The sequence below is a fragment of the Cyphomyrmex costatus genome, unplaced genomic scaffold (assembly GCF_001594065.2).
Source record: "Cyphomyrmex costatus isolate MS0001 unplaced genomic scaffold, Ccosl1.0 scaffold141, whole genome shotgun sequence".
NCBI classification, from domain to species: Eukaryota; Metazoa; Arthropoda; class Insecta; order Hymenoptera; family Formicidae; genus Cyphomyrmex; species Cyphomyrmex costatus.
In genome coordinates, this window is record NW_017275402.1 from 1,052,212 (window position 1) to 1,079,601 (window position 27,390).

Below are 27,390 nucleotides of genomic sequence, written 5' to 3' on the forward strand. Positions count from 1 at the left end.
ACATGTATATATTATTATGTATGTATTAACATGTACACAAATCGTTTTCATTGATGTGCAATGTATGTATGTGTATTACGTATACTTTCGCATAGCTTTAGCAAAATGTATAAACGCATCATAAAGCGACGCACTAAGTCGTTGACGCGCGTAATCAAAATCGAAAACTTTCGTAATATCAGCGCACCAATAACTTCTCCTAATTTCAAACCTGTTGTCTTGCAAATCAAAAACAACGCCAGAAAATTTTTGCTTCTACATTAGTTTGTCTAATTTGATAGTAAGTGTCACTACGTCGATCGTTAAAATCGCTTCAGCTACGTCTGCCGCCGCGATCGACGATGGGTTTCAATTTCCACGATCAAATTCACAATTCATTACTCCGAGCTGTGTTCATCGCAAATCGCTTTTCAGCGATCATAAAATTACGGTAACTACATTGGCGCTATCACGATCGACGATCAAATTAATATATCTATAATCAGCTGTGTGAAATTTTATTAAAGCTTTTTTTTTATCTTAATTATTAACTGATTTACCTATTAATAAAATTAGCTGTCCGATCGATCATAGATTATTTCTCTAGATAATCATTAATTTTCTTCAATTGGAATTATAATGGTCATTATCATTTCTTAGAATTAAATTCTATGAGAGAAGTCAGATCTCTGTTTCATAAGAAATACTCGGTACCGCGTCGATCGTCGATCGCCGATTCGACATAAAGACTTGGTTTTGGGGCCCGGGAGGAGTTGGTGCAAGGATTAAGGCCCCAGGGCTCTTTTTACTCTATTTCGAGAGTCACTTTCTATCTTGGTCTCCTCGTCCCACGCGATTGTCTCGCGCGTCTACTAGTGTTGTTGAGCTGATTCCGCGAATGAGGAATTTGTCCTGCTTATACTGCGATGGACAAGGACACCGGAAGATTACTTCGAATCGGCTAGAACTCCTGTTAAGATAATCGTCTGTTTAAACGATCGTTAAACTACGCTCGAACCCTTAACTATTAGCGATAAAAACTCGCTAATTGGAAAATCGCACGTAAATATTAAAAGAAATTCATCCTTATCGTAATAATTTTAGTTTGGCAAATAATTTGTGTTCATAAAGAGTCCATCGAAGATGTAGAGTGTGTAGAATATGTGTATATATGTGTACGAAGATTTTTGATTAAAAATAATTGATTGGAATTTACATTTGCAAAATTCTTTGATTAAAAACAATTTTAAATTATGTAAAGATTATTAGAATGAGATCGAAATTGTTCAAAAATTTTTCGAGTTATTTCTTCCTAATCGCATGTGAAACTTTTGAAAAAGGTTCGAGAATAAGTTTTGTAACATTTCATATGAAAAATGTATAGTGTCGATTTGGTTGAATATGTGAACGACTTTGAGTAGCATATTTTAACGAGTACCGAATGCAGTCAAATGTGTGTATTTTCTTTTATAGTATTATTCCATAATATTATCTTCCTTTCGTATAAAGTAGCATAAAAGATGTTATGTACGATCATGTGCATCTCAAAACGATGCGTGCATTTTGTCGTGGCCAGTAATTATTACGGTGAGCATTTGATACATTTGGCATAGTACGCTTAATTGTTATAATGAGCGGTTGACATGTTCCCTCTACATAACACACAGCAGAGCCCTTAAGCATACATCATCAGGTAAATACAACTTGATGGTATTTGTGCGTGAGAATAGTTTGGTAGTTGGTATGATCAATGAGTAGCAAAACTCTGCAATTGTGAATGACATCGCCAGAGTGATACACGTTCGTGATATTGATCGGAGCATTAATTGGCGAAGACGCGACGTATAAAGATGAATATATGTTTCTATAAATAGATAAATATGTGCGAATTGTGAAATTTGTAATGTGCTAATGGAATTCGTCTAGCAATAACAGCGGTTTTGCTTTCGATTCTTTGCAGTTTGACGACAAGCAATTTAGATCGAAATGAACATATTTTGATAAAACGTGCATGCTACTGATGATCAATACTTTATCAGAAGAAGAAGAAGAAGAAGAAAAAGAGAAGTAGAAGAAGTTTTATGGTGAAAACCGTCTTTGTTGTTCATTATTAATAAAGTATAATTATACAGTTAAGTTAATCGCGAACGTTATTGAAGTATTCAGCAGTGTAAAAAAAGAATAATAGCAGCATATAATATAAATGTGTATCATTATAAACGTAAGAGTTTTCGGAAGATAATAATACATGTTTAAAGCATACCAGAAACTTTTCCAACAGTTACGTCGCAACTGAATCGTATTCTCTAATTAATAAGTAGCAATAAAATCTTACATTTCAATTTATATTCTTTTGTTGGCAGCGCGAATAAGAATGCAAGCGCAAATTGTTTTCCGGAATTAACGTGCACGCTGCTGGCGAGTGGTAGCGTATTTGAAGTTCCTCAGAAGGGTAGTGGGCGTCGACACGAAAATCTGGCTGAAAGTTGCATCTGATGCCGATCGCTGGCGTAGAGTAACGCGACAGGAAACAGCCCCACTAACAGAGCGCAGCGATCTTATCGCGAGGTAGCGTTGCGCACTTCCTAGCGTTCGGTAGCGTTACCGGGAGGCGAGCCCGCTAAAGGGCGGTGGTGCGCAGATGGGGACAGCGCTGAAGCGACAGGCCCCGGGGCCCCAGCTCCTAAATAGCATTAAGACTCGAGTCGTGCTGTTTGCGACGTCTTAAAGTACTGCCATAATCGATGCTATGTTCTTCTTCGCCATACTCGTGATCCACGCGTTCGCTACGATCCATCCGATCCATTCGTGATCTCCTCGCTGACTCATCTCTGGCTCCTGAATTAGAAACAGAGAAAGATTAGATTGTGCAATTTATAAAGCAATCTCCACACGTCTTGTTCAAGCAAATTTGTGATTTTTGCAAATTTTATGTATCCTGATTGTTTTCTTAAAAAAAAACCGGACTCACTAATAGTAATGACTGAGAAATAATATAATCGCCGATGTGAATTTTAATGTGAATTAAAATGAGACAAATGAAAATGACAATCTGTCATAAATATACTAGTGATAACACTGAATTGTATTTATATATAACTTAAACTTTATTTTTATTCTTAATTTTTTTTTATTATATTAAAGTAATTTTTTTTTATATTAAAAAATTATCGACTGTACAAATTCCACCGCAAAAAATTATCTACATCACTCAAACTCTACCCTACGTAAAAACGAACGTCACTTGGATTTTGAATGATTATTGTTGCGAGCAATAAGGATGAGATCATTTTAGCCAAATCATTCCAACATCTCATGCTACTTAATCCATGCAAGCTCTAAGCAAAAAAAAGATTAAATAAAAAAAGTAGATACGGCGCAAAGACTCCGACGTTCGAACTACCGTTGCGCAGATGCGCAGAAATCGAGAAGTAGAAGAATGTACTCGTTTATTCATCGATACATTGATATAATCTCGAACATAAATTACGCGAGACGATATAAATCGCGTAAGATCCACGACGGATAAAGGATTCCTTCATAACTTCTGTCCTCTCGACTCACGCTGCTACGTCGTTAATATATTTCTCTCTCTCTCTCTCTCTCTTTCTAACGTTAGATAATCTCTATTCTATAGTCCTATTCTATGTGAGAAGGGTTGGTGAAGGGCTTGCGAAACATATCAAATGAAACGAATATGTATAAGGCTAGACTTCATGACATATATTAAAAATTTCAATAGAAGAAAGTTGAATATAAAATATTTTATAGAGTAAATTAAACAAAATCAGATACATTCTAAAGAATAAGGTAAACTTAAAATTAAATAACATTAATAAAGTGGAGGACAATCTGTAAAATTTTATTAACTGTCTGTAATAAAAAAATATACTTGCTATAAATAATAACATTAAATTTAAAAAAAAAATAATAAGTGATTTATAACTAAATAGAAAATATGTCGTAACCAGAAGTTTAGCCAAAACGAAATTTTATTGGAATAGGTATTAAAAAAATTAACTAAATGACAGTGGCGTAATTACGTTAATACAGTAGCAATCAAATAACTATTATGACACACACATAAATAATATATATAAAATAAATAATTAAAATATTGTATTATGTACAAAGAGTTATTATAATAAATTTTATGCCGTAAATGAAAATCAAATTGCTTTATAATTAAAACGTTTGTATGCAAAAGCATATAATTTTATTTTTTTTATCGAAATAAAATATGTATCATATATAGTAAAAAATATGTAGTAAAATTGAAAATATATTAAAAGTTACACAGTTCAAACTTAAAGGTATCTTCGCATTTTTGCATTTAACAATAACCTTTTAAGAGAATAAAACAGATGATTTGGAATAAGACTTGAATTATATAATTTATGTCAAAGTCTTACATATTAGAAAATCTTTGATTGCTTTCTGTGATAAACTAGTTACTCCACCGTGTAAACAAAAAAGTAAAATAATGGGAATACATAAATCATTTTCTCTGCTAGAGAAAAATAAAATCGGGTCGGTTCCGTGTTTCCGGGCCCATGCACCAAACCCATCCGTACTTACAACGCGCCCTTACAAAGGTATCCCTACACAGTTTCTCTAATTTTTTCAATCGCATCTGCACCCAGAATTAAATATTCACGGGCCGAAGCGTACAATTTGGCCGGTTTATGCCGCATAAAATCGCATCCGCGATGAAGCAGGAAGTAGAAACGGCCGCACAATGACAGGTATGTCCCGCGCTCGGGTCTTCTTAACTCGATTGTTTCATGTTGGTCTCTTGGTTACCGCGACCAAGTTGCTAGTTGCGTTTTCGGATGACTCCCGTGGCAGCCACCGCCTCCACTTTTACACGTAAACAAAGAGAACATCGGAGTCAGAGCTCGTTGCTGATGACAACAAAGCCAATAATATGTGCGTGCCCTCGCGACACTTTCGTGGCTAAAATTTTTTCTTATTGTTGCAACCAACGACAGTACGGTGTAAAAAGTTTAAAATTATGTTTATAAAGGAAAAAAATAAAAAGGAAATATAAAAAAGAATTAAAGGGTAAAAATTTTGTTCGGGTATTGGCTTTTGTCTCGCAAAAGTAAGATCGCGCAAGCGCAATCATGTAATATCTTTGTCATTAATTTAGCATTTGAAAACGTAATTAAAAAAAAATTTTTTATATTCTTAATTTATATAAAATAAAATTTATGTAAATAATCAAAGAATAAATTAAATTTTAAATATTCGAAAGAATCAACAGATTTTATCATATTTAAATTAAATTAAATTTTGATATATATTGAAAAATCATTAAAAAATTGCACTTTCTCTCTCTTTTTTAAATATTTTAATTGGACTTGATATTAATAAAGAAATCCACTCGTGATCGCTGATAAATAGCGTAATGTGCACGAAGTAAGTTGCAATTAAATAAAGTAAGCGTATTTAATGATTAAATACATCAAGTATATGAGAAAGGAAAGTTTCTGCTGATTATATAAAAAGAATTGGGGAAGCGATTACACAAATAAAAACGAAATGTATAATTTTATTCGCACTAACGGAAAAGAAACGCGCCTCGGTCTTACTGCGCTGGGTACAAGTTCATATCGACCTGTACGTTTGATCCGTACATTGCGGCTGAAAAGAAATATAACGTCAAGGATAAGATGATATTTTGATTTGATGATAAACAATTATTCGAATGATGCAGAGACACTTTTAGTCAACAACATTGCCTCGTCGACGGATGTGTAAAATAGAATGCGGAGTTATAGAAGACTACTAGATCATATCTTAATTATAATAATAGATCGTTAGAGATCATGAATTAGTACCTACGTAATTATATATAAATTATAAATAAAATTAGACGTATTGTCAAAATAAATACCTACATAAAAAATTATGCATTATTGTAATTATGAAACAATGAGCAAGTGCATTTATAGTGCACCGAATTTAAATTGCATTATAACGAATAAACATTAATCTTATATAATTAAAAAAATTTATGTCATATAAAAATAATGCTGATAAAAATATTACATAACGTTTTGGAATTATTAGAAATATATACTAAATGGAAAATATAAAAAGTTGATATAAATCGTGCAAGAAATTGCTATATTTTATGTATACAAGTTTAACGTCATGCTACAATAAAATAATAGATATTCATAAATGTATATAACATCAGTTATAAATATTAATAGATGCATAGATCTCATAATAGTCAGATTATATTAACTTGCATTAATTGTTTCTAAATTGCGTTTTTAAAAAGTAATCTATTTTCTAAATTATTCTAAAATGATTTCATGCGACGACAATGTGCACAATTAGCAAGCTATGCTAAATGAAGGAATACAAAAAATAAGAAATACGAGAATGCAAAAATATGCTTATGAAAAATATTGGATTACCTCTTCGATGATAGTAAGTTTCATGAGAGGCACCTAAGAGGATAAGAATGGATTGTTAGTGACAAAATTGAATCTCAGATTACTGAGAGAACTAGAAAGCGGGAGTGAAGGTCAGGATTTTGAAAAAAGCAATTTTGAGATACGTGAAACAAATGATTGAATTATGCTATATTAATCCACAGAACACAAACTAATAGTAAAATGACGTCAATATTATTATATAATTTCCAATTCAACAATACAAATAATATAACACATGTTGTATATATAGCAGTTACATTGTTGAATAGAAAATTATAAGGATATCTTCCATGTAGTGATACAAGTCGATATAAGTATCGTTCCGTCTTTGTTACTCATGGAATACAAAGAAAGATAGAACGACATTTGTGTCGACTTATGTCACTAAATGGAAGATATTCTAAACTACTAGTTTGTGTTCTGCGAAAAATATTATGAGATACTAATGTGAGGGGCGCGTTAACAATATCTCTTAAAATTATTTTCCCGAGGTACCATGATCAAAAATTTTTCTCGAAGCCAATTTCGACCTTTAGTTAATTTTAAGTATTGCTATATATGTTCGTAGACAAGTCTGACAGTGCCAAAGATATCAACGTACGTATTACGCGTTGATTTACGTCAATACGACGATGTTGCTGCCAGAAATGGCAGATCCATTGTAAATCACCGTCGGTTTTACATTAACTCCCAGTGATATTTTGGTTTCCACAAAATCATCGTCGAATGATCGAAGTATTGGCTATATTTTACTATTTGAAATCTTTTTGTTGTCTTGAATTCCATTATTATTCATGTCAGACAAAAATATGACCAATTTAGAATTTTCTGTATTTGGAATGATTTTCTTGAGTTTAAAATATGGGAGAAGAAAAATTTTGCTGAAATATTAAAAAACTTAACTCTAGAATAATTTTGTTTGAATCATCAAAATAATTATGTAGAAAACTCAAATATAATGAGCTACAAGAAATTTTGATATTCTAACAACTTGCTTAAACGTTTTACATAATTAGTTTAACAAAATTATTTTCAAATCTGTATTTCTCTATACATATCTCTCAAAAATTTTAGATATAATACTTCAACAAAACCATTCTTTCTGTGAATCTCTTGACTTGCAAATCTATGAATCTTTAAACATTTAAATATATAATGAATGGCCTTCAATTTATCAAAACAATTGTGATACCTGATGGCACACGTTGAGGATACGTATCCGTTGATACATCAGGTGCTGTCACGGCGCGAGGTATCGTGGAAATATCTGGAGGATGCGTCGCCCTCCAGTAAGTTTCAAGATACTCGGCGACATGTTCGCACGCATCCTCTAATTGATTTTCGTCTAGGACAACATCGAACATCTCCACCGGACACTGTGCTAGCTTTTCGGCAGCCACCATTTGTACATTAAGATGACGTATCTGGGATTTTCCTCGAGTCTTGATCAATCTTTGCAGAACTTTTGGTGAAGAAATCTTTAGGTAAACGACTGTGGGTGCTAAGCTAGTCTTCATCAACTGCGACGGATGATTTATTGTGTCGCAATCCAATACGACTAGCTAGAATTGCATATTAGTGTGCGATTAATTTATTTGACATAAATTAATTTGTTGCGTTTAAATTATTTATAGAGAAATAATTTATAGTATTAAAATAAGTATTTAGTTTAATTTAAATAAAAAGTGTTAAAAGGTTTGTTTTAGAATATTTTATTTACAAACCTGTAGCGTTCTGGCAAGTTCAAAAATTCTTTCGATCTCTTGTTGAACTTCTGCTAAACAACTGCTCCTGCTGGACGTCCGCTCCATGATCGCTCTTTTAGTTGGATTGTTCAGCAAGGATCTTTTTGCTAACGATATATCCGCCATTACTCGTGTGATAATGATTCTGTAATGATAAATAACTTTTAATGAGATTAATAACATATAATTAATAAAATACGTAATTCGATTTCTTCTATTTAACAAAAAAAGGCAAATTAGAACTGATAAGAATCAACACTATAATTGTTAATATTAATTTTTTAATATATTTTAGCTGTTATGTCTTATTTAATGTGAGCATATTGTGACGGTAATACCTTGTGTATAATTCGAATCAGATTTAATTATGTACAGGTACACATAAAAAGAATGAATAGCAACGTTTCTTTATCCTTGCTAGTATGAGAAAACCTTGTAATTAAGACTAATATAACTGCTCGTTTTTTTTTTATTAGCAATAAGAAAAGGTTAGACTTAAGATTAGACGTAGGATTAAGGCAATATATAAGTCCCGACAGACCTTCCCTCGAAACGATGTTTAAGAAAATCGAAGAGTGCCTTCTGCATCATATCCGTCACTTGGTAACCTTTGAGCGATGGTCCTACCAGCACTACGGGCCTCATGGAAGGTACTACATCATAAGGGGTTGTCGTCTCCTGAAAATTGGAGCAAATAATTAATTCGGTCAATCGAGATGAGGCGCATTCGCCGGTATCGACCCCAGGTAGTCTCACTTACGTAGGACTGCGTGAGCACGGTATGCAATATTGAAACATTGAAATCAGTTAATGGCCACGTCGACTTGACACATGCGACCTCCTGCACGGCCAAAGTCCTTCTCTGAACGTGCGAACGCCAACGAGACATCCTCTTCAAGCACCGAAGGTACTTTGGCCAAGCAGCATGTTAGTAACTATGATATCTAGCTAAAGAATTAACAGCCTCTTACGAACTATAATTGGTTCGGCTATATTCTACCTTATGGTGAACGATTTTCATCACGCGACTCCAGTTATAGGCATAATCTCTGACCAAACATGTATTGCAGTGACGGCAAAAAAGTGATCGACAGTGTGTTAATAGAAAAATATTTACCAGTCATTTCTTATTATTGACTATACATTCAATATTTCGTACAATATATATAATACTTTTGTTACAAAAAGTTTTGTACCATTTAAAATAAGAAACTTTTACAAACTGTGTGTTTGTGGAATCATGAAAATTTTGATAAAAAATATTTATTTTCCTTTGATAAGTTAATAATAATTTTACAGAAAAATAAATTATTCAGCTAAATCATTAAAGCAAGCATAAACAATTTTTCATTAAAATATAAAAGAATACATCGAAAAAAAATGTTTTAAATGGTATCACATTTTATATATTTTTCTCCAAAAAAAAATATAAAATTTGCTTTAATAAAGTTTATCTATGTCAATTCTTAATTATGATATTTGGAAAGCATATATTGTCAATTTACATACAGTCAGTGGCAAAAAAGCCAGTGTTACGCAAAAGAGAAGTGTCCGAAGAATGGATTGATAGTGCATAATTATTTAAAAAGGTAGCAATAAAATGCATTGTAGACTACGTTTTAATATTAGTAATAATTAATTAAATCCGTTTATGTACATAGTTAATAAGTTATAAATTTATATTGCTAATTTAAGTTTATCAATAGTTAGTAATATTGAGTTTACTTGGATTATTTTAAGGATATAAAATTTTAAGTTACCTCTAATGTAAAAGTTAATTTTATTTTTAAAAAATGTACTTAAATTAATTTATTGTTATCTTGAGCTTTAAAAGATAGTCTTTAGCTAAACGTCATTCGTTCAAAAGCTTCTGACTGGATGGACGAGTTGAAAATAACTCTTCTAACAACTGAGCATAAAGAATAGAGATTACAATGGACAAAGGAAAATATCGACCGTGATTTTTTCAATATCATTTATTCCGATGAAGCTTTCTTTTGGACATGGATTTATTCCACGCGTGGTCGGTACGCAGACTATTTCTCCAACGCACGGTTAAACATTTTTTTTTAAATTTATATATAGGATTGTCTTTGTGAACAAAATTTCAGTCTTTATAAAAAATCTCGACTTTGACGTTCCAATCAAATGTTGCAATATATAAAAAAAATTACACAGAACTAACATATGTCAGGGATATAAAGAATAATTATTAAATTCTATAAAAAAGGATTTGATTGAGATATATAATTGCAACTGGATATTGAAAGAAGAAAATAATGCAAAATGTCAAATCTGTTTGTGCACGCAGTGCAAACGTGAAAATTATTGTCCTTCTCAATCTTCAGGCACAAATCTGGTTGAAAATATAGTCAATTATGAAAATGAAGCTTCGAGAAAAACAAATATATTTAATCCAAAGCAGTTATTTTGGCAAGATTTAGAGGTTCTTACCCAAGACTCTGGTTGAAAATCTCGTGGAAAGCATGTCTCGATGCTGTAAAACTACAACCAATAACAATGGTTTTGATTGGGTGTCATAAGTAAATGCATTTTAGTGCATGTAATGTGCATTTAAAATATAATTTTAATTTCTAATATATACTTGATTTCTTTTAGAGAACTGCTAATGACGCTCTTGTACCACTGACTGTGTATCTATATGAGCAAAAGAATTGTGTTAACCTAAGAACTTGAAATTTAAAATCGACTGGTAAATTTTAATATTTTAGACAATGTCCATATGAATTATTGACTCACTAATGACTTTAACAAAATATCTGAACGTTTTGTGTTATGATAAATTTTATTTCTCTTATTTTTTTAATTTAAAAATTTTTGCTAATAAAATATTTTATTTATATGTTATAAAATAGTACTACTAGGAAAATTGCTTTGACATGGACAAAGCCTAACGTCGCAAGATTATATGTTAGATAGAAACATTAAATAGAATTGCCTGTACGTCTAACTAGCGTGAGAGGAATGCATCATGCTATTGTACAGAGCTATTTTCTGCATCGTAAGAAAGAGTATTAAATAAACCGTGGGCAATAATCAATACCAAAACGAACAATTCTAGAATTATCAGACGTCTTTTAACATCTCAGTATGACAGCTATTATTACGCATGACGTCATTGAGCATCACGCCAGTTCAGTAAGCGTACAGTGTCTACTAATCTAAACGTAGAAGTTGAAAAAAGTGTTAAAGCTGTGCGTGATGCGTTAGATATTCGCGATAGCGTAGCACGCCGAACGTTTACCGGCTTCTTGAAGAAGTTCTTTCGCTTCTCCTTAGCGGGTGGGGTTGTCAGGGTAGACTTGCCAGGTCGTACGTTTCCGACACTGTCGCTGTCATCACCTATCGAAAGAATAAGGGATTACTCGAAATCTCATCGTTATCTCATGATCAATGAGTCCCTCTTTCTCTCAAAGAAGCTATGAAGAAGCACTCAACTGATGGGATGCAGTCTAGACATAATTCACTAATTTATGCTTGTGTATCTGCTTATAGCAGCAGCTATCAAAGATGAGCAGCTAGCTACAGCAGTACTAAGAATCGCGCGCGCGCGTGTGTGTATGTGTGTGTGTGATGAGTTGCACGAATACGGTGACTTACCCGATGACTTTAGCAATGAAATGAACACTAATAGGGCGTGTAAAGCGAGAGCACAGTGAGCAATCTGTTGTCGCGAGAGAGCAGAAATGAAGAAGCTTATACTTTTGTATAAATCGCAAAGAATAAAAAAAGATTCTGATATACTGCTTTGATGTTAGTCTATTATAGTAACATTATGTTCTATCAAATGTTTCATAATATTAAATGTTATTATTTGCGTACACGTAATTTTATTCATTTGCGAATTATACAGAAGTTGCTTCGATTTAACGTTATCGATATAAGCACTCGAAGCTGGTGTTTGTATGTCTCAAATAGTGGGATACTTAGGATCTCAAGCGAGTGTTATTCGTCACAATTTTTTTTGTTTCGACCGGCCTGTGGCAACAATCCGTCCGCCTGTAATTTCACTGTCGAGGATCAAGCTGAGAAAGTTCCCGATCTGGTATACCGAATTGGGTACACCTTAAATTTTGGGGGGGAAAGAAAGAAGGACGTGCTAGGATACCTGGCGTAGGTGGTGTGGAACCACGTGAGGGCATACCACTCTCGCCTAGGTTCCCTGAAGACCCTCCTCGCGTCGAGTAGAGTCCTTTCGTACCACGCGCGGCGGTCGCCTGCAATCTTAAGGCCTCTAGCTTCACAGGTGATGGGATGAATCCCACATCGCAATGTTCTTTCACGAGCCTACCAATCCACCAGTTATTATCGTACTTCTCCTAAAAAAAAAGGTCTCAATAGTAAAGAAAAATTTTTAATTATACGATACAAGGGAAATCCATAGAGGATATGTATGTATGATCGTACCTTAATGTGAAGAAAGTCACGAACGTTAAAGCTGACGGCTGATCCATGCACAGGTGAGTCATCGTCGACGGATCCATCGTAGCTCACGTTAGTCCGCACTGCAAATGCTACTGGCTTCGACTGAAACGTAAATTGAAAAGTAGAAATGAGAACGCGTGTTAAGTCAATCACACAGTATACTTCAATTTATGGTGACCAATGTTAACATTTTTATTTTTGCCAGTTATCAATGCAACAGTGCAATAAAAATATAATAAAATACTTAATGCTTAAATAAACTAATTTTAATAAAATGTTACTTATATAAAAAATAAATATGCAAAAAAAATATATTTGTTTTATATAATTGTTCTGCGATCATTTTGTCCCGAGAAGAATAAATCGGATCATTAATCTCCACGACAAATGTGCGGTATCGTCTCGTACCACCGCGCTTAGTTACGTATCATCGTTCCCTTGCCCGTGTTATCGACTTTTCTATCAGGTCACGGTGCGACTCCTATATCGCGACGTGTACATAAACACGTATAACTATATCGTATGTATAGAATGGAAAATAAAAGCCGGCCACACCGATGAGCTTCACGGCCGATCGACACATTGTCAGCTTATGCGTGGACGCATTTTCCTAGTGACAACATCGTCCCTTCAATAAAGAATAAAAGAGTATTGCAGAGCTTCTCATTTTTATTGCGACGAGCTCTATCCTTCGAAGGTCGTCTCCCGCCAATCAATATCCATTTACCATTAAGCCGAAGAAAACTGAGTCGATCAGGTTCTCGCATTTGACGTTCATACTATTTCATAATTTCAGAACTGTGTTTGTCATTCGAGCTTACAATTTATCGTTATAATTCACTACAAATGGAAAATTTCGTAATTTAATTCTTTATTCAAATATTTACAAATTTAACCCTCCGTCTACACAATCGTATCTTTACTCCCTCTGTCTAACTCCAATTTTTCTACTGTTCTACATTTTCAAAAAAATATGGAAAAATTTAGAGTTACTTTTTAATGATGTTATCGAATAATTTAAAGATATTAATACTTTTCTAAAAAATTTGAGAGTATAATTTCGCTTATGTCAAAATAGATTCAGATTTCAAATGAAGAGTCAAAACATACAATGTACTATTGTAATATAAAAAAGAAAAAAAGAAATACATTATTCAGCAAATGCTAACTAATAATAACATAATTGTTAATTTATAATTTTCTATAACAATATAACTATATAATAATATAACAGTTACACAAAAGAAAATAATTTTGCTAAATCATTTAAACATATAGCGAGATAAAGATTTAAAAATAATTTTATTCGACTTTTTCAAAATAATTATGTAGGATACTCGAACTGATTGCTAGATTATCTCGTAGAATATAAAAATTTTTACATTCCTCAGCGTCATACTTGAAGTTTCTATATAATTATTCTGATGATCTAGCAAAATTATTTTCAAATCTGTGTGTGTGTATCTAATTAAATTTTTAAATACTTCAGCAAAATCATTTTCTTTATGTATACAGAGATAAAAAAAAATTTATAAATAAAATTCAATTTTAATGAAATAAGATGATGAATGAAATAAGTCAATATTTCGAAAAATTTCTCGCGTATGTTTCTCGTAAAACACATCTTGATATGTGAGTGCTGACATTATTATCGCATTTAAGTATTACTGCCGCGTTAAAGCCGTAACATTCATACAGATCGTATTTTTCCATCAATTTATTTTCATGGCTTGGACGAGCGCGAGAAGAAGTTCAATGGAATGTCCAATTGGCATCTCGCCGAGTTTTGCTTCTTTTTTTCGCATTTCATCTTAAAATTGTAGACGCATCCAGTTAGATGTTTAATATCACGCTAAAGAAATATGATAATGCGGCGATAATGAAACACCTATTCGATCGATAACGTGATCCAGCACGGACGAAAAAATAAGAATAACATAGAACTGTGAGAGTGGAACAAACTGAAGTATACGAAAGATCAATGACTTACTCTGGCTTTTTCAAGTTGATTGAGGGCCTGCCTCTCCTTCTCGCGTCGCAAACTCTCTTTCTCCTCGTCCAGCGAAAGATCCGAGCTCGGCTGGGAGTAGTTTGAGTCCGCCGAGCCCTGAGAGAAATCAAACAAGTCATCTATTAAATCCGTGAACTATCATACGTAGCAAAAAATTTGAGTAAACTTAAACAAATATGTTTTTTTACTTATAGACATTAAAAATTTTTATTTAACATTTGTGATGAATTAATAATCTTTTGCAACATATATAATGGTCTTACAATTAGATATTGTTAAAACCTATAACTTTTATATATATAATATACAAAATCTCAAAAATCTATAAATTAGATAATTTTTTGTTTTGAAGGAAATTTTTGATTTTATTTTAGCACCAAAATTAATGTGATATATTAATTTATTTCTTTATCATAAAATATGTAACATTTTGAACAAATAATGTAACTATTCAATTAAATATTCACTAAGTACACACATGTTTCTAAAAAATATTACAATTTAGAATCACCCACCAGTAAACCTTTTTCAAATTTTATACATGTACCATACATTAAAACGTAATGTCTAGAAATATTTTTTATGTACGTCATCTTCTAAACTGAATATTTCAAGGCAAGACTTTCATCCTTTGAAAATAGCTTACTTAAATAACATTTATTTACTATGTGTAATACAACGTCAAGTGTGACTTTGTCCGAGAGACCGTGAATGATAAAGCCCTATGACGCAGTTAATTACGTCTATTATGCCCTACAAGTATCGACGCAAATTACTTTGTAACAAAGGAAATCAGTCTAGCAAGTTAATTAGTTCCTGTTAAGATTAAATGAATCGATTGAGCATAGGAAGCAAGACTTACGCAAGCTCAATGTTCGACATAAGTAAGAAATTGAGAACCAGCGCAAGCTTCGATTTACATATTAATTAGAGAAGTCAATGACTGTATTAAGTATTTATTAAATATTTTGATTAATTTTTTTGATTAAGTTTTTTATGTTTGTTATTATAGATTTGTTTGTATTGTATGTTTGTTATTGTAGATTTATCTCTTCAGCTCCTCTATTAAGAAACAAAATTATAGTTTTTTAATATATTTCTTATATTAATTCCTTTTACATGAAATTACTTTTACGTTAACAATAATTATTATTTCATAGCAGTGCAGATAAAATAGCAGTGGATATGTGCAATAATTGGTAATTTTTATTTAATGTTAACGGGACTTTTCTTTTTACAAAAGCACGTATCTTTCTAAATAGAAAAAAAGCATGATAAAACAAAGATTTTACTCATACATCGAAATAATTTTTTTTATTTCCTAATTTAATTATATTTAGGATTGTACTAAAAATTGTGTTATATTATGATAATTAATCTTTTAATTGTTTCATTAATTTTTACTTAATCATTTGATTAATTTTACATAATTAGCTTACAGTAATAAGTTACTTCTACAGCTTAAGATATCATTACTTCCATAAGACTTTTCTTATCTTAAAAAAGCTTTTCGATTAATGAACTTACTCGGTTGACATGTCGTAGCTATGCCAACGACCTTCCATGTTCTACCTTTATAAATATTTAAATACATACGTATATAAATATATCTGTACAAAAAGATAGAGCATTTCAATATTTGTACAACAATAATAAGATACAACTTTTGATAATAACGTAGGTTGATATGAAATATACATATAATAATATTCTAAAAAAGATATTTAAAATTATATAGGACAGTTATTCTTAACAAAAAGTGTCTTTCTAGAACATTATGATATATATATCTTATCTTTCTCAAAATTCTCTTAATGTGGAGATTGCATTTAGCTCGAAATAATTAATAAACACGTCTGTATTTATACATTTATAAAGTCATTACGGAAAAGAGATTATGCATATTGCATATATACTTATTGTATTATATATGTATATATTCTTATGACTCTTTTAACATTTGAATAATCGCATCAATAATCTTGACGCCTACCTGATGTTTTATTGTGAAAACCTTGTTTCTAATATTGCTACATTTTTAATTAAAAAATTCAGTTGCAAAAAGCATCCGCAATTATTCGACGTCATTACACAAGAAAATAAGAAATATCATATTTGTAGCTGCTCATATATGTATACTTTAAAGATTAAAGTTGAATCGGTTTACTAAGCAGTTAAAATAATCATATACTGAGTTTATATATTCCATCATTTAAATCATCTGTTAAAAAAAAAAACATCTAAGAAAGTAGTTATTGATAGTGCTAAAGTTAATATAAAATTAACAGCTATTTCAAATATCAATTAATATTATAATGCCAGTAAAAATTTGATGCAAATCAAATTTGGCAATAATTATGTAGAAACTTCTTCTCAATTGTAAATAAATTACAAATTTTAGATTGTTAATGTCAATGTAAAAAACGAAGGCCTCTTTGCAGAATCCAATTAGTAAAACTCGAAAGACACTTCGAAAGATGTATTGCGAATAAAAGAAGTGCACCAAGGATAACGATTAACTCCAAGGCCAGTAAAGCATACCACCGATCCGCAAAGCTTGATTTTACAGTAAAAAAGGAAAGTAAATCTCGATCGAGCGTGCGATCGGTGTAAATCGCTGCGCTGCAACGATAGTACGGATGATCGCTTCTGCTTTACGCCACATTGCCTAATACGAGCCTTGAACGATATATATATTGCGAAATATCCTATATGTCTAGGAAGCAACGCGTCTTTGACGCGTTTAAACACTCATCCTCGTGCGCCTCCTTGCTCAAAGTATGGTCACCATAATCGGTTATTTTTATATGAAGACCTTCCTGACTTTATGAAATCCCTTGATAAGTTTAAGTTTAATTACAGTTATCCCTTTGATGGGAGAAAATAAAAAGATAAGTACTATTATTCCATAAACATGTTTCTATTTATTATAGCCTTGCGAAAAGTGATAGGTGAGGGAGATGGAAAGAAAAAGAATAATAAACCAAAAGCGTAAGAGAATAACACTTACAAGAAAAATAAAATCAAAACAATTTTACTTCTATAATCATCGTTTCCTTTTGTGAATTAACTAACGAATATATAGGAGAGACTGACGCAGTGCCAAACATTTTAACAGATGCAGCAATGCCAAAGTTTGCACATTAATCTAGATATTTTCAAGTTTACTAACATTAATATATGTATATGCAAACAAGTAATAAATTGTTCTTAATACCCCTCCTTCTTTTTGCTCAACAACAAATTATTAAAATTCCCGTTTGTCAGTATACCTGAGTAAATAGCTTGTTGTAGCCGGAATTGTGTTGATTGTACCCGATCATCGCCGGGATTCACCACCATGGACGCCAGAGTTGTTCTTCTGATAGTGCTTAATTCGTCCCAATTTGCAAATTTATCCGGCTATTGCTTTAAGCTCTCACTTAGTCCACGCTACCGCATGGCTACTTTTATTCTCTCATCAAAATTAGTCTTTATTACACTGATATTTCACGCCGCTACGCCATATTGAATGGCGCAGTGGCACAAAGTTTCGGAGCTTCCCTCAGACACGTCGTATCTTAAGCTTTTTTCGCTTTCGTTTGCAAGCCATCCAAATACTTAATCTTGAATCTTAATCTACTTGTGAAAGATCGATATTATCATCCCATGATGGTAAGTTATAGTGCGTTTTACGTTCATAACGAACAATAAATGGTTAAATTTGAAGTATTCACTTTTCTAATAGCCCTCTGCAAGATAAAGTATAAATGGACTGTAAAAAATTGCCTAATGAAAAGCAATAATAAAGGAAACAAGAAATATAAACGTAGATAAATTATAATGGACGAATGCAGGCGTAATTTAATAAGATAATCCAGTTATCATGAAGAATTATCAGTTATAATTGTAAGTATTACATGTATATATATATATATATATATATATAATTATTATTATTATTATTATGTGCGTATATAATAAAAATAACAAAAAATATCTTTCGACGGAAGCTTTCTAACAAAGAAATTTAAAGATTCTATTTTCTAGGAGTTTCTAGGGGGACTAAATTTGATTTTGGCCTCAAAATTCTAAAATTTAAATTTTAAAATAATCTGATTATCTTACAATTCTGAAAAGTTTTTAGGATATTTTGGTCGAGTGAAATTGAACTGAAATTGTTGAATTTCAAACGAATAATATAACTCCGATGAAAAAAAGATCTAATATTACAGGATTATAATCAAAATTTGGAAGTCAGTTTGAAAATCAGTATAAACTATTTGTATAATATAAATGAGTTTCAAATAAAGTATAATTGAAAATTTAATATTATTTTGCAATTAAAAATTCCTTAAAATATGTTTTATAATAATCAGATAATCTTTTTGAAAAATTTTGTTCGTTTTATTGGATTCATTATTTAAAATTTTTATTTTTGACGTAACATTTAAATAAAGCATCAAATTATTTTATAGATTAAATTTTATAAAAAAATTGAACGACAAAATGAAAAAGAGTGACCCTAAATGGGGTCACTCATCTACAAAAGGTTAAAGCCTTTATTTGGAAAAAAAAAATTTTATAAATAGAACATAGTTTATAACTTTGAGAATATTTAATATATATATATATATAAAGTCTTGCAAAAATTTATAATTTGTAATTTACATATTATATAAATAAATATGTATATAAAACATTTAATTGTTCTTTAAAAAGATATTGAAATTTACTTTAAAAATTGTTTTCCAGATAAAAGCTAACATTTAAATTTAGCACAATATTGACTTCCAGGTCCTATATATTGCAACGTGCTGTCATATAAAAATTTATCGTACAATATTCTAAAATTAGGCAAGAAAGAACAAAATCGAACCATTGACTAAATCTACCCCTGTTCTGCAATTGACCTGGCCAAATTTATTTGTGAAGAAAGCTTGGAAGAATTACGAAGAAATTAATGCCACTCCCTAAAATTGTCTGCCCCATATTGTCGAAAATATACATGTAGCACGAAGCATCAGTAAATTATAAAGCAACGAGATATGAGATAGAAGATAAAAAAATCTCTTATATTAAGTTAATGATAATGAATAATAAGTTGTATTATTTTCGTTTTTATCTATACCTTCTCTTATAACAGCATATTCTTACATTTTACATTAGAAGTTTTACATTTTACATTTACAATTTTTACATTAGAAGCTTTACATTTTAATTGTTTTTTTAATAAAGTGTAATTATTATTATCGAAACAAGTATGAATACAAATTGTACACTTTGTATGAAAAGCTATCAATTCACGGAGGGATTACCAAATCAGCATATAATATTTAAAAAATATTTTTTAGGTATTGATTTCATATTTTCACACATATTAAATAAAATAAAAAAATATTTTTTGAATAATGTGCGCTGATTGGATAGTTTCCTCCAAGTGACTTTTATACGAAGATTGATTAGAATTATAATAAAAAAAGTTTATCTAAAGTAATGTCACGTTAATAAGTTAGTTTCTGCTTGAGTAATCACTAAAAATGCATTTAATATGACTTCAATCTACTATTTCTAATATAGTCTATAACTCAAATGATATAAAGTTTCATTACTTTGTGCACGCGATCAGCATCTGTTCCGTTGAAATATTCAAGATAATATTATCGTAAAATCGATTGAAAATTTTAGTAATTGTAATTCGAAAATTTTATTAGGTTTATATTTTATGGAAATATCGAATGTCGTGACGGAATTTTATATGTTGGATCTTATACATGTGCCGATTAAAACGAATTATTTAACACAAACGCAATAATTTACTCGATTCATTTTTATTATAGAAAATATCAAAGACACTAATATTACTATATGCTGTAAAATATGAGAAAGTAATGTATACAGATGTTTCCAATTTTGTCTAGAATTTTTTTAAATGTGCTCTATTTTACTTTCTCTTATTATCAAAAAAAATTTGATAAAAAATCAATTTTATAGAAGATTTAATACATACTGTAATTTCGATCATTTTATTCGATTTATATCGTTACAAAAATAAATTATTAATAATTAAAGGAAATTATCTTTATTCGTTAGAATTTATAATTCTACAAAATTAGTTTAAAAATAAATTGTTGAATTTGGGAATAATTGTTGTGCAAATAAAAAAAGGAAATTTTCTACAGCATGCGCCGCTATCTTCTTTAAATTGGCTCAGATTCAAAATGGTGTTGTTCTATTTTATCTGATTCAGTCATGCGTAAATTTAACGATGAACAAATTTTTCAATTGGTTATCTATATAACTAAAAATCCTTCAAGATAGGCGAGATCATAGATCGTTTCCAGTAATATTTATATAAATTGATTCTTTCGATGAAATTAAAATTTTTTAAAGACGATTATTAGAAAATCAAATTAAACTTAATCAAATAGGCAAGAAAATCAAGTCAAACCATTAAACATATTAGTTTTATATTTAGCAATATAAAATGAAATATGTTACTTTTCGCGGCTGAAGGCCATTAAACGTTGGAACGTATTAGTTTTCGTGGTGTAAAAAGAAACATACTACTTTTCGTCACAAAATGCTCAAACATATTATTATCCGTGATATAAAGTACAATGTGCTACTTTTTAAAAGTCAAAACTCAAATGTATTGATTTTTGCGGCGAGAACATAACGTTCTTCAATGCAACGACGTCATAAGTGGAGTTTTTCGTAGGACAAATGAAACGTGTTACTCTTTGTAGCAGGTGTCGATATATAATTGATGTTTTTATACATACAATTAAACAGAAGCTTTTGAAGCAAATAACTTTTTAAAATCTAGCATTTCAATAACTGCTCAATTTACAGTTTTCTATTATAAAAATACTTAACTATAATATATTGTAATGCACTTTCTATAAATATTTAAACTTCTGAAAGAATCATAAAGATATTGCTTTGTGTGAGTTATAAATATAAATAGAATGGATTTTCTTCAAGCAGACCAAAGCAACTAAATTTATAATACAAAATTAAAAAAAAAAGCATTGTTTTATATTATAAAATTTTGTTTAAAAAAAATGAATGTGTTGTTAAAATAAATTGACCTACTTTTTACAGCTGTTGTATGAAATGCAACAAGATGCGTTGGAGAATTAGGATTTTAATTTACTGTTAACAGTTTTTCTACTATTATTCTGCTATTTTCACAAAGACAGTTTTTTGTATTTCGTGTTTACTAAATATGCCACACCTGGATTTTAAAAAAACTAACAATGCTAACATATAATTGCAATGAAAACATAAAAATTGAATTAGAAATGCAAAGTAACCTTATAAGAGAATTAAACATCGAGTGCTGTCACGCAATTCCCCGATCACCTCATCTATCTAGATAATTAATTAATCCATAGAAATAACTTCATAAATAACTTTGTTATTAGCTTCGTCAGTCGTAATGAAAAGTGCAATTCAAAGAAATATAAAATTGATTCTTGAATTATCAATTTTATTTCTAGATAATCGATACTGTTGACCCTCTTACCATAGAAATCTATGCCTTCGAATTCATTGTTCAGTTTTAATTTCGACATATATACTCGAAAATAATAAATTAATAAATAGTAAATAAGAAAGAAAGAGAGCTTAATATTTTTAAAATCACAAAAGACTCAATTAATAAGAGACAAAAGAAAAATTTAAAAAATCTGTATTTTATTTGAAAATATATTAAAAATCTATAATATTTCTATCAATACGAAAGACTAAAATTTATACATAAAGAAAATTTACATTAATTTCTTGTATGCTTTATTTAAATACTTTATCCGTTTTTTAAATAAATTTTGGCTAAACAAACCAACAAATGACACCCTTATATAGCATCTGTGATATCTGCCGACATAATTTCTAGCATTCTTCTAAATCTTAAACTATAAAAATTTTCCTTTCTTTTTTTCCAATAACACTGTTCCAGATGAAACCAAATCTAATTTCTTTAGCAGATCAATAAGCCCATTCTCAAAGCCATTATTCCCTTTTATTAATTCATGAAAATATAATTCTCACAAGAAACGCCAATGAAGCCGGAAACGAAGTGGTACCATTATATAACAGATAAAAGTCCATTTTACAAATTAGAATTTTTTTTTTATAAAACCCGCGCTTAAGTCGCTAAACTGATGTTACACCACAGCACCGTGGCGCTTGAAAGCAGGTCAACGACATCATGCAACCTCGAGTGCAGTTACTACATTCCAATTCGCTGGTCGATCGACAAATAGCTCCAATCAGCCTTGTCAATGTTCACCTGCAGACGCCTGCATTCGTCCTGCTAATTCTCTTATCGTTTACACCGTACCCTTTACAAACCTTCTTCCATAAAAAAATTCTAGCACCAAATAAATCACGTTTTTTCATCTTGACAACCCTTCCTTCTTCTCGACATGAAGGAGCACACCTTATTTTAAAAATACTTAAAATATTTGTGCACCACGTGTATCCGCTTCTTTCTAACAATCACTCCGGTTTCACTAATTGTAAATATACTCAAATATCTAAAACAAATTTTATTATTAAGAATTTCGAGAATCTTCTCAATTACGATTCAAAAATAATCACCCTCTGAACGAGCCCGATTTGCTTATTCGCGGCACGCTAAATCTTTCACCCCCGTGAGCTTTCACTACTGCAAAGTCTTCACGGTAACGGTAGATACGGTAAACTGCGACGAGAGCGATAGTCAGAGGTGCTGCACGGACTGACTCTACATAGTCTTTGCGACCGTGTGCGCCTTGTGGCTGGGTCGCCGTTTCTCTGGTAATGCCATTTTACGACTCGTCCGTATGCGGGCGCCACTGAGGATGGTCGGACGACACCCCCGTTACTATATCGATCCGAGGGGTGCTCCGTTCTCAGCTCCGCTCCGCTCCGCTGTGTCCTCCTCCGCAAACCACCCGGAGCGCGACCCACACGACAACGCCAGGCCACTGCACCCTGACGGTAACGTGTTCTACCAGTTGTACATGTAGTGTATAAGAATAACCATCTGATCGTCGAGGGTTGAATCACTGAACTTACACACACAATCGCAGAAACAAGCAAAATCGGTTCTTGATTTACATCACACATATTAGATGAAAATAGGATATAAATACAAAAAGAAAAAGTCAGAATATAAACATTTCAATTTTTTCTTTTTGCATTTATATATATTTTTACTTAATATGATCTTTTTGATATAGCCAACTAATTAATCTGTTATATAATAGATGTGACAAGTCAATAGAAATATATATGATTAATATAGCTAATTAATACAAATTAACTTTTCTATTTATGGTTAGATAATATAGAAAATTCTAAGTTTTCTTATTTGTACAACAGTAAAAAATTATAGATACTTATTTGGTGTGGAAATATTATAAATCTTGTACTGATATAATAATACGTATAACATACTTCTCTTATCAAACTCTTAATATGTCATCCAGTTGATCCTTTAATTATCCTTAGCATTACGTTTGGCATGAGACCAATATTGATTTCTTTTCAAAACCAATTCGTTTTTATTCACCTCAGGATCGTATAAATGTCCCATATGTTATAAACAGGGGGAATTGCAGATAAAAAGAATATTACTCTTATCTCAAGCAATATCGATCCATGACATATTCTTTGTACTACATATATCCGACTATTGTAGAATATTACTGTTTGGCGAATACAGTACTTACATAGTTTTCTGATTGCAAGCAACGATAAATTTTGTATAGATTGTTACTTCCATAATTCAAACAAAGAATTATGTGCAAATCGCAACATTTTCAATTGATAATTCATTTCGCGTTCTATGAATATTTTATACAATGTCATTAACGTATAGAAAAAATAATTTTACTAACAATAAGTAACTTTGCATACTTTTTGATAATATCAATAAAAATAAAATGCATTAAATAAAAATAATGATGTTAAAAACAGTTTATGAAAAATCAAGTTATTTTCTGCAGTTTCATTCGGCACACATACACTGCAAATCTAGGTCATTTATGTAGGTCACGCAGGGTGCGTGCGCGCCCCCTTCGCTTTTAGTCTGCTGAGACCTTCGGTTTTGCAGTCAACTCTGAAGGTTACTGCAGATATTACTTTGTACTTATTATTTTTTATATTCCGCTATTTTCATTTATTTTAAGTTGCGCTTCTGATCTTGAAATTGACATTCTTTTTAATTTATACAATTTTGATAAATTTTGATAAATTTTGATAAATTTAAGTGTCAAATTTTGTAGACGTGTTTCATTAAAAAAATTTAAAATCATTCAATTATTTCGCAGATAAAGAAAGTGTAAAAAATCCGGGACACCCTATGGATATATATAGAGTGACAGCTTCGATCTCGAAATCGTAGTTCATAAATAAATGATCGGCGAACTATACGAAGCGTGACGGCAGCTCCTTTCATCGCGGTCACGTGGCACAAAAATAAAATTTAAGAGCATTGTGCTTGCAAAGATAGAACGCGCATGCTCGCGATCAATTAGCACACGTTTTTACAAACGTTTGTCTATAATACGATTTTAAAAATAAATAGCAGTTTAATAGAAATACAATATTATGATTGTTAAATAAAATAACTTTTATACATTATTGATAGTATCGATTTGTTTCTACTTCGTACTTATAGAATATTCTCATCTTTATCAGTAAATATTTATTCACATATTAAATATTTCAACCTCAATAATCTCTTAAAATGTAAGACATTTATTGCAAATCACAATTGTGACAACTTTCAAGAATCGAAAGACACACTTCTTACTTCAGTAAAAATTTTCAGCATTATTTTAGCATTCAGTCTCTTTGCCTCGAGAATAGATCCGTTGTCTGTGATATTATGTGTAAATGGCTCCGTTAACTTATTATAATTATAAAATATTATAAAAGTGTTTGATTTACCCTTCTTCGTCCGAAAGGCTTGTAATGCTCCCGTTTCGTTGGGCGTCGTAGATGTGCCATCTTGAAAGATCAAAGTTGGTGTATAGAAAATCGAGGTGAACTAAAGATATTGTGATGCTCGTTGTTACCGAAGAGAAGAAGGTATCTGTCACGCGCGTCCACAGTCGACTGGAGCAGTTTTCGTCAGCTTCGCGAGTCCGTCAACTTCCGACACGAGATCCGAGTTCTAGTTCGGAGCCGCATTTATCACGACCTACCGTTTGTCTTCATTTAATTTGTTCGACACAAATACACGACACATATATACGTCCATTCCATGTAGAATAGATGCATTGAGACAAAACCGTCCGTCGATTTAGACACTTGATCAAAGATTCAATAAACGAAGTTATCACATTTCGCAATAATTATATAATAAAAACGACTAACAGTTTTTTTTATTAGCAATTAGTAAAAGATTTGTAGTCGTTAGAATTGTTTACTAGATTCTGCAAAAATATTCTCTGTATATATATGATATACATTTAACTCTGTAATAAAAGAGTTATTTTCATTGGAATATATATAAACAATTCTTTTCTATATCTGCATTCACGTTTTTTAAGTAGTGTATAGTCCAAATTTATGATATTGTTTAATCTGAATAGATTCTAGGTTGTTCAAACTGTTTTTATTTCGCACTAAATTTTATTTTTACAAATGTCTTCGTTTTCAAACTTTTTGCTTCAAGACAATCCAGCCAATCATCTATAAAGTTGTCTAATAATACAAATAACGTAACTGTATATTTGATAATTTTACGAAGTGATGTTATATATTTTTTTTAGAAAAGGTGATCTCTAGTGCCTTCTTAAAAATTAGAAACTGCTCCTTTAGAATCGTCCGATCTTTGGATTGATGCCGACAAGTTAGTGTAACAGTCTGTGACATCCTCTCTCTTCAAGAATATATCAGATATATAAATCTTTGGCCCTGACCTTGACTCATCGAAATCAATTTTTAACATCGAAAATAGAAAGAAACTAAAACAGTGATAAATTCTGCAATTATTAAAAAAAAATGCATTTTGAATTACACATATCGATCAAAACTCTTATCTTTAATTTTGTGAGATGCAAAATATAAAATTAAAATAAATTAAAGTACGACACTGGTAATGATGTGTTTCAAATGAGTTACATTTAATAACGTAGAAACTTTGTTAAATTTTAAGATTATATTGCTAAATAAAGATCTGTTAAAAATAATTATGATTTCATAATAAATTACATATTAGTTTATAATAATTTTTAAAGATAGAAAAAATCTGGCTGTTAAATCATGGTAATTCAATGAGTAATTTTGAGAAATCTCAATAAACGCGGGTGATTAATCACTGTATTCTGTACACTTGCGCAAGGTCTTCGATCAATCCATCCGTCATTAAACTACTTTTTAATAATACGCGACATGTGAAATTTCTCACTCCACTATATTAACATCAAATCGATCACTTTGTTACCCAGCGGTACAAATGTCATATGTTCGTTTCCCAGAGGGCTCTAAAACTTCCATCACAAACTTCTATTCGAGTAATCACATCAATGGAAAACCGGTTTGTAATGTTCAAAAAACGTATTATTTTTTAGTTATAGATCCGATCTATCGACTAATGATTTTTTAGGATCCGACACGAGACAAGCTTAGTATGGATCTGCTTGTAATACTGGTGAGTCGAGGAGCTTTTAGAACGCATCGCGACCTCCTCCGCTATAAATAAAACGGCCGCCACACCGAAAATCTCTGCCAGCGAGACTGGTAACGTCGATTCGCCGTAATTTTCCTTGTAGAACCT

At 31.2% G+C, this 27,390-nt stretch overlaps 1 protein-coding gene across 9 annotated transcripts; it reads right to left on the reverse strand.

The window, feature by feature from the left end:
- Window positions 1–41: 41 nt before the first annotated feature.
- Ca-beta (Calcium channel protein beta subunit) lies at window positions 42–27,151 on the reverse strand. Of its 9 annotated transcripts, XM_018551588.1 has the most exons (13): window positions 27,058–27,151; window positions 25,685–25,918; window positions 25,557–25,616; window positions 14,613–14,729; window positions 12,605–12,724; window positions 12,306–12,516; window positions 11,442–11,539; window positions 8,718–8,854; window positions 8,156–8,321; window positions 7,624–7,993; window positions 6,411–6,443; window positions 2,315–2,817; window positions 42–949 (listed from the first exon to the last, which is right to left on the reverse strand). In XM_018551588.1, the coding sequence occupies exons 3-12, from the start codon at window positions 25,614–25,616 to the stop codon at window positions 2,663–2,665; spliced, it is 1,467 nt and encodes a 488-aa protein (XP_018407090.1). In that variant the 5' UTR covers window positions 25,685–25,918; window positions 27,058–27,151; the 3' UTR covers window positions 42–949; window positions 2,315–2,662. The 9 variants fall into 9 exon arrangements, with proteins under 9 accessions (XP_018407090.1, XP_018407095.1, XP_018407093.1 ...); XM_018551593.1 differs by having other exon boundaries at window positions 12,399–12,516; window positions 25,557–25,918; XM_018551591.1 differs by having other exon boundaries at window positions 12,342–12,516; window positions 25,557–25,918.
- Between the last annotated feature and the right edge of the window lie 239 nt (window positions 27,152–27,390).